Source organism: Thermobia domestica, chromosome 15 (genome assembly GCF_964235325.1).
Source record: "Thermobia domestica chromosome 15, izTheDome1.hap1.1, whole genome shotgun sequence".
Lineage (NCBI taxonomy): Eukaryota > Metazoa > Arthropoda > Insecta > Zygentoma > Lepismatidae > Thermobia > Thermobia domestica.
In genome coordinates, this window is record NC_137468.1 from 69,258,759 (window position 1) to 69,268,141 (window position 9,383).

The 9,383-nt window shown below is 34.8% G+C and overlaps 1 protein-coding gene across 1 annotated transcript; it reads left to right on the forward strand.

The window, feature by feature from the left end:
* Nucleotides 1–439: 439 nt before the first annotated feature.
* Nucleotides 440–8,995, forward strand: LOC145671061 (uncharacterized). The gene is made up of 2 exons (XM_081739753.1): nt 440–1,246; nt 6,057–8,995. The coding sequence occupies exon 2, from the start codon at nt 6,068–6,070 to the stop codon at nt 8,048–8,050; it is 1,983 nt and encodes a 660-aa protein (XP_081595879.1). The 5' UTR covers nt 440–1,246; nt 6,057–6,067; the 3' UTR covers nt 8,051–8,995.
* The last annotated feature ends 388 nt before the right edge of the window (nt 8,996–9,383 follow it).

Consider the following 9,383-nt stretch of genomic DNA (forward strand, 5'->3'; position numbering starts at 1 on the left):
TATAAGTTAGTGTATTTTATAGTTGTTATATTATGTTTGAAGTCAATGTTAATATTGTATAAAAGACGAATCTTTATTCTTTAAGCTATTGATAATGTGCCAGCCAAGAACAGGATGTAGGGTCACTGAAGGGTCACACATATGTGATGATAGTGTATGTACTTTCAAAATACTCTCTTTTGTAATGGTTTCTTTTTCAAGGAAGTAAGATAATGTACGCGCGTGTACATCACGCAGTGAGAGCATGGATTACTAAGTCCAGTTTCAAAGTCTGTATGATAGGTCTCCACGTGCGTCCACGTGTCGACCTAAACTCATGTGATTATTCGATCTTTGTGCTTACGATAGTTTTATATACTAGTTGCTATACAAGGCTCGGCACATTCCGGGGAAGCACTTCGATATTGTTACTAAATTCTTTGCGGTCTGTATCTGCGACTTCTGTATCTAGCGTTACTGTATCTGAGACTACTGTGTCTAAAATTACTGTATCTTGATTCGTCATAGTAACTTGTTTTATAACATCTTGTATTTTCGTCTATCTTATTAACGACATTTTTACATCGTATATTCTTATATTTTATCGTATCTGGTGTCTTGTTTTCTATCTAAAGTGGAACTATAGTAATTTTACTGAAAGAACAGTCAGTGAGATTTTGTAGTTGTTTGTTGTGGAACTTGTAACTTCTATTTTTTCTTATTAACTTCAATAAACTTCTCACGCCTACCAAAAGAGATCCTATTTTATTTGAAGAAAAAGAAGAACCTGCGCGAGACGAAAACGTCAATCATACAACAGGAAAATAAAGTGGTGGCAGCTGGGCAGGATCTCAACCGAAGTACACGAAGTTCGATTCCAGTGCACGTTCCACAGTTACCAAGTTGAACATTCATCATTGTAGTCAGAGTTCGTTCTTCGACACGAAGCTGATACGTTTTAAAATATCGTTACGTCCAGATACAGACCGCACTTCGTCGAGAATACCTTTTTTACTGTGAGTGCAAGAAGCTTGCCTGTTCAAGGTGTAGCGGATACCTCGGCGTACACACCGTTCCAGTGTTCCAGTTTTATTGCAACCAGTTCCAGAGATCCAGTAAGCAGTACCATTCTCAAGTGTGGCTGGTCCCAGTTGAGCAACATTCCAAGCCGAGATCTTGTGGAAATCCAGAGGCCTCATCTTTAAACCAACATCGGAAAAGTACCAGGATCGACGCCAGCAGCACCCCCCATCACAGGAAATTCAAGGTTGGTTACAATTTTCATTGCTTGTTTGAACTTCCTAAATTTAAAAGTGTTACGCCTGGAGATAGAAAAGATTTGTTCTTGGGTCACCGCGGTTGTTGTTTACTTGTGAAGTGAATAACGTAAAATCAAGACAAGAACAGTCTAGGATAGAAGGCTTTAGTATTCACCGTTCCTCTAGGGAAGGATTAAAATATTTCATTCGTTTAATCTTGGGAATACTTGGCAAAACAGAAGGTGTAAGAAAGGTATTGTCGCTAACAAAATTTTTGTAAATTTAAATTGTATAGTTTAACGTAAGTACTAATTGCCAATGGCTACCACTGGTAGTGCTGATTCTTCTGATACAGAAGTAGAGTATTGTAGTGTGTCAGAAGCACTAAAGTTAATTTCAGTACCATTTTCGGGAAAAAGAGAAGCATTAGAAGAATTTCTGTCTAATGTAGATGCTGCTTTTGAATTGGTTGACCCAGCTAAGCATAGTACCCTTTTGAAATTTGTTAAAGCAAAAATAACTGGGGATGCTAGATCTAAATTGTTAGTTAGAAAAACCACTACTACGTGGGAAGCTGTTAAACAAATATTAATAGAAAATTATTCCATTAGACGAACTATTGATTTTTATGCATGCCAGCTTTTTAGTGCTAGACAAACCAAAGCTGATTCAATTGCTTCATGGGCAAGTAAAGTAGATACTCTTCAAAGTCAATTACGCGAAGCCGTTGCTCGTGTTATAGATGCATCTAAATTGCCAGGAGCTATAGCACTTGTTGAAATTTTAGCTAAAGCAAGTTTTATTCAGGGGCTAACAAATGACAGAATTCAGATGATTGTAAGATCTAAAAGCGATGATGATACATCCTTAGGATATATTATCGAACTCGCTCTAGAAGAAGAAACACAGATCACTTCCCACACTTCTCTCCCCTTTTCAAATGTAAATAGTAAGAAAGCTCAAAAGAAAGAATTAGTATGTTACCTATGCCATAAGCCTGGTCACACCAAAGCTCAATGCAAATTACAGAAAAGAAAGGAAAGAGGAAATTCTTCTAATCAGTTTATGAAAACGGTACATGTTTGTGAAATTTGTCCTGAGATCGCCGCGAGAGGCACAGGATGTAATAATGGTAATTCTCCTGAGATCGCCGCGAGAGGCACAGGAGGGGTTAATTGTAATTTTTCCGAGAGCGCCGCGCGAGGCACGGAAGGTTATAGCAATTGTTTGCATGTTGCTAGTAAGGTAAATACTAGTGGAAATGAGAGAATTTGGGATAAAGAACAAAGTTCTCTGCATTTTAATGATGTAAAAGCCTGCAGTAGTCAGATGTGCTCAAGTTGTAATGGTCAGGGAAACCGCAAATGGATGTAAATGAGCAACCTGTTTGCATCTCAGATAACACGAAGGGTTGCATAGTAACAAATCAAGAAGAAGGTACTATTACGGCATTCATTAAAGAATTGCATGCTGATGCAACTTTTCTCTTAGATACAGGCAGTGATTTAAGTCTTTGGCAAATCCATGCACTTCCATGCAGTTTTAGAAAGAATATAGATACAACACAAACTGTGACATTGAAAGGATTAAACAATGTTAAAACTAGGTCACTAGGTACTATTTATCTAACGTTAGTGATAAAAGGAGTAGAATTCTCACATAAATTTCACGTTATTTCGGAAGGATGCTTATCAGAAGGCAGACACATTCTTGGTCGTGATTTTTTGAAACAAAAAAATTGTTTGTTAGAATTCCATCCTCCCCCTCCTCCTCCCTTGTCAACACATGCTTGCCAGAAACTTGACCTCAAGGGCAGCGATAAGCTTATACTACCGTTGACATATAGTATTCCAGCTCGATGCGAGAAGTTAGTTTTTGTTCCCACAAACAGCACAGGAATTGGAATTGTAGAAAAACGAGAGATTAAACCGGGTGTTTTTCTTTCTTCTTGTTTGACAGTAGCGAAAGAAAATAAATGTATAGCTAGTGTGTTAAATGTGAATTCTTCAGTAGAGAATATAACTTTAGATCCGATAGACTTAGAGAAATTAGAAGAAAACCATGTTTTAAATATTCAGTGTGAAAAAGACAGGGTTCCACAAAAGTCAAATTCAGAAAGTTTAACTGAACGTTTAAAATTACTTCATAAGCTTTTAAGGCTAGGTCATTTACCACCCAAAGAAAAAGAAAGTATACTTGAACTTTGTGATGAATTCAATGATGTTTTCTTTCTACCAGGAGACAAACTAACTGCCACAAATGTTCTTGAACATGAAATTATTATTGATCCTAAACATGTAGGCAAAATTGTTAACAAAAAGAATTACCGAGTGCCAGAATGTCATAAGGAAGAATTAAATAGACAAATAGAAGAGTTGTTAAAACAAGACATTATAGAAGTCTCAACTTCTCCTTGGAACAGTTCTATTTTCCTTATTCCAAAGAAACTCGATGCATCAGGAAAACAGAAATATAGACTAATAGTCGATTATCGATCTGTCAATGATTTATGTGTCCATTCGTCCTTTCCGTTACCTAACATAGACGACATTTTGAGTAATTTAGCCAATGCGCGTTACTTTTCCAGTTTAGATCTCCATAGTGGGTACCATCAATGCTATATTAGGGAAAAAGGATAGACCTATAACTGCATTCAGTACACCTGAAAATCATTATCAATTCAAGCGACTTGCTTTCGGTCTGGCGACAGCACCGGCCACTTTTCAAAGATTGATGAATACAGTGTTAGCAGGGCTGACAGGTACGAGTTGTTTCATCTACCTGGATGATTTAGTGGTCTTCTCTAGTTCTTTAGAAGAGCATAATAGTAGATTACGTGAGATTTTGCAAAGATTTCGCAAAAGCAACCTGCAGTTAAGTGTAGATAAGACTGAATTTTTGAAGCCAGAATTAACATACTTAGGACATGTCATTACACCTAACGGAGTAAAACCAGATCCAAGATTAGTGGAGAAAGTTCAGAACTTTCCTGTTCCTCAGAATAAGAAACAAATTAAGGGATTTCTAGGACTTACTGGATATTATAGGAAATTTCTAAAAGACTACAGTAAAATTGCTTTACCCTTAACGTCCTTATTAAAAGAAAACGTCCAGTTTTCTTGGGGAGTCAAACAACAAGTTGCATTTGATTCACTTAAAGAGAAATTGACAACTCCTCCAATTTTGCAGTATCCTGATTTTAAAAAGCCTTTTATAATCACATCGGATGCTTCGGCATTTGCCTGCGGAGCTATTCTCTCACAGGGTGAAATAAACAAAGATCTTCCAATTGCGTATGCTAGTAGAGTTTTCAATAAAGCAGAGAGATCGTACTCAGCGACTGAACGGGAACTGGCGGCTCTAGTGTGGGCTAGCAAAGTTTTTAGACCGTACATCTACGGAACAAAAGTAACCTTTGTCACAGATTGCAAGCCACTAACGTGGGTTTTTAGAGTACAAAATCCGACATCTAGACTTTTGAAATGGAGAATACTTTTAGAGGAATATCAATATGAAATTGTGTATAAGAAAGGAAGCTTAAATACAAATTCTGACGCCTTGTCACGAATGTATTCTTTAGATGTTATTGAAGAAGAAGATAGAGTATCAAATTGTGATTCACAACAGAAAGAAAAAGCTGAAGCTTTAGACTTAGAAACGAAAAACAAAATTTTAGAAGAGTTTCATACTCAAATTCTAGGTGGACATATAGGAATGAATAGATGTTATGAAAAGATTAGGAAGTACCTTTCTTTAAATAATATTGACATTAAAGAATGGCCAAAACTGAAGGAAGATGTTGAAGATTACATAAAAGGGTGTGAAATATGTCAAAAGAATAGAAACACACAACAAAAGGTAAAAATGAAGATGGTAATAACTGACACGCCCAGTACAGTTTTTGAAAAGGTCTCTTTAGATTTAGTCGGGCCTCTCCCAGAAACTTTAGAACATAGAAACAAATATTTATTGACTGTACAAGATAACCTTTCCAAATTTGTTATTGCAATTCCCATCCCTTCTCAAGATGCTGATACAATCAGCAAAGCCTTTGTCGAGAATGTAGTGCTAAAATTTGGCATTCCACACAGTATATTGTCAGATTGCGGAAGTAATTTCTTAAGCGATGTCTTCACGCGTATTTGTAAATTGTTACAAATAGAAAAACTACATACAACCCCATACCATCCAGGATCCAATGGTGGTATAGAAAAATTCCATCAGTCTTTAAAATTTTTCTTGCGATGTTATGTGGCAGAAAATCAGAATAATTGGGATGAATTAGCATCATATGCTACTTTCTGTTATAATACCACTCCTCATAGTTCCACTCAATACACTCCCTTCGAACTGTTATTCGGGAAACCTGTAAATGTACCAGGTGTATTACAAAGAAAACCCTCTGAAGTTGTATACAATTACGATGATTATGTAAAACAGTTGAAACACAAATTGCAGGAGATGCACGGATTAGCTAGAGCAAACCTCATTGACAAAAAGGAGAAAAGTAAAGAATATTATGATAGAAACGAAAACGAATGCATTTTTCAGAAAGGAGATAAAGTGTTATTATATGATGAGTCAGTCCGCCGCGGCAGATCAAAGAAACTTGACAGTCTGTGGCGGGGACCGTACGATATAATTCGAACAAAAGGTGTAAACTGTACCTTAAAGGTTGGCAAACAAGAGATGACTGTGCATGCCAATAGATTAAAGATGTATTATTAAGTAACTCAAATTCTTCATGTTATCTTGTAAAAAAAAAAAAAAAAAAAAAAAAAAAGTAAGGAAAGTAAAATAACGTTTCTATATTTACAGGATTGTTCAAAATGATAGGACTTAAAGCTATTCTACTGGTTTCTCTTATATGTAGTAGTCTAGAGCTTGGAGCACGCATAAAGAAATTTGAAAATACGGCAGGTATTTATTATGACTCTTTAGGAGAGGTTCAGTTATATAATACTTACTGGCAATTGGTCTCTTACGTTAACTTAACTAAGCTAGATATAAGCTTTCGTAATTTGGAAACTTACGTAGATAGGACACAAAACCTGTGTAGACACTCAGTGGTGAAATCAAATAAAACAAGTTGTGCTACAGTGTTCGTAAATCAAGTTTTGACTAAGGTATCTGATATCAAAGAGGTTAAGGAAATAATAAAAGAAGTAACAAAAATTTCTTCGCAAGAAAGTAGAAGAAAACGAGGGTTAATAGATGGTATTGGTCACCTTGCTAAATTTCTATTTGGCACCTTGGACGATGAAGATGCCAATTATTACACTCAAAAAATCAATAAATTAGAAAAAGAACAATTAGATTTCTTGAAATTGAGTAAAGAGCAGATGACTATTGTTAAATCTACCCTTCAAGGTATTAATAACACTCTTCATACAGTAGAAACTAACGAAAATATTTTGAGTCAAGGTTTAGAGCATATAAGTAAAGAGATATCAAAAAGAGAGAGACATTTAAATGAAGCATTTTTGGATTTAAATTTAAAGTATACAATAAATGAACATATCGCAAAAGTTGAAAGGTATTTAAGAGATTTAAAGGATCAGTATGAAATTGTTTTGCAAGCAATTTTAAATGCACAGAAAGGTGTATTACAGCCTCACATAATCACTCCTTATCAAATAATCCAACATTGGAAGGCTAGTCAAAGTGACCTCCATAGTGCGTTATCTTTACCAATTGGGACAAGTACTAGGAATAGTTACTTGTTATTGAAAATAATTAATTTAGATGTGTTTATCAATAATGGAATATTAGCCTATGTAATTCGTCTCCCTTTGACAGATTCCATTCGTTATCTAGTATATAAGTTAACTCCCTTCCCCACTAAAATAAAGAATACAACAAATAAATTTGTTTTTATTCAACCTGAAAAACCTTATCTTTTAGTTGATTCAATTAAGCAATATTACGCAAAAATGACTGAAATTGAGTTCAATAAATGTAAGATTCTTAAACAAGATTGGTTTTTGTGTAAACAAACGTTTCCTATCTTGTCTAGTCATATAAATCAAGAGTGTGAAATGAAATTATTACAATATGTTCATTATGTTCCCATGGATTGTAATAAACATGTGATACAAATTGATCATTGTATATTCGTAACCTTAAATAACAATGAGTGGATTTTTGCTGCTCCACAGGAAGAGAAAATGACAATATTATGTAATGGATTTGAACCTTATGATTTAATTTTAACAAATTCAGGTATTATTCATCTAGATAATAATTGTAAAGCTTATGGTTTGAAGGCGATCCTCCAAACACAAACATGGTATGAAACCAATGTTACAGGTAAAGACTTTACTCCGAAATTAAATCTTACTGATAATTGTTGTGAAATATTAAATTCTCATATATACCTGGAAGATATGCAAATTAACCTACCTATTCAGCATGTAATTAATTCGGTTAGTGACTTAAGGGTAGCAAGCCATAAAATTCAGGAAGTAGAAAAGAAAATAGATGATGAACAATGGAAACTACTTCATTCTGAAAAGGTAACTCATCTCTCTTGGTTTTCATATTTTGGTACAGTTCTGATAGCTCTAATATTAATATTTTGTTGTTGTTACCGATGTAAATGTTTTCGCTTTTTCAAAAGGTATTTTGATGATGATAGCTGTTGTAAACAAATATGCATTAAACCTTTTATTATTACCAAAATAAATCAAAAACAAGATACCACTGAGCCTGTAGTCATGTCAAAAATTGCTGAGCAGCTTACTGAGATTACAGATGAGTTACAGGTAGCTGTTCCCCCTAAGAAAAGTCCTAATCTACGTAAGGAAAGGTAAAAAGAAAATCTTTTAATGTTTCATATCAGACTGTGAATTTTCAGTATCCAAATTCGCAACCAAATTCGCAATTTGATATGAAAATTCAAAAAAGGAGGGAGGTGTTGTATGAACATATATTTACTGTTATTTTTTTCTTTTCTTTTTCTTATTTTGTTTATCACCTTCGATGCACCTCCCCTCTTAGCAGTACTTACCTGGAATGTCACTGTATATAGTGTATATAAAGGTTCGGGGTTCGATTATAAGTTAGTGTATTTTATAGTTGTTATATTATGTTTGAAGTCAATGTTAATATTGTATAAAAGACGAATCTTTATTCTTTAAGCTATTGATAATGTGCCAGCCAAGAACAGGATGTAGGGTCACTGAAGGGTCACACATATGTGATGATAGTGTATGTACTTTCAAAATACTCTCTTTTGTAATGGTTTCTTTTTCAAGGAAGTAAGATAATGTACGCGCGTGTACATCACGCAGTGAGAGCATGGATTACTAAGTCCAGTTTCAAAGTCTGTATGATAGGTCTCCACGTGCGTCCACGTGTCGACCTAAACTCATGTGATTATTCGATCTTTGTGCTTACGATAGTTTTATATACTAGTTGCTATACAAGGCTCGGCACATTCCGGGGAAGCACTTCGATATTGTTACTAAATTCTTCGCGGTCTGTATCTGCGACTTCTGTATCTAGCGTTACTGTATCTGAGACTACTGTGTCTAAAATTACTGTATCTTGATTCGTCATAGTAACTTGTTTTATAACATCTTGTATTTTCGTCTATCTTATTAACGACATTTTTACATCGTATATTCTTATATTTTATCGTATCTGGTGTCTTGTTTTCTATCTAAAGTGGAACTATAGTAATTTTACTGAAAGAACAGTCAGTGAGATTTTGTAGTTGTTTGTTGTGGAACTTGTAACTTCTATTTTTTCTTATTAACTTCAATAAACTTCTCACGCCTACCAAAAGAGATCCTATTTTATTTGAAGAAAAAGAAGAACCTGCGCGAGACGAAAACGTCAATCATACAACATTAGGTAGCACTGCAAATATCTTGGAAATAAGTTATCCAAGATAAAGAGTTGTCAAAAAGTATTGGGAAGATCTTCGTCCAGCAATGGATCGATAACTGTTAATAATAGTATGAATGTGTTTGAGACATAAATAACCATCACCACTACACTCATTCAATTCAGTTCCCATTCTTGATATCGGAGTATTTGAAAATGAAATCTTTGAGTTTTACGTCTCACGGTTATGCCGGTTAGGCTAAAGGAGACGGTGATGATGAGTAATGAATGAAATGGTAAAATGAAGAAAGTGGG

What these genes read in the sequence shown, in the direction of transcription:
- LOC145671061 (XM_081739753.1), top strand. Translation starts at nt 6,068, where the DNA reads ATGATAGGACTTAAAGCTATTCTACTGGTTTCTCTTATATGTAGTAGT.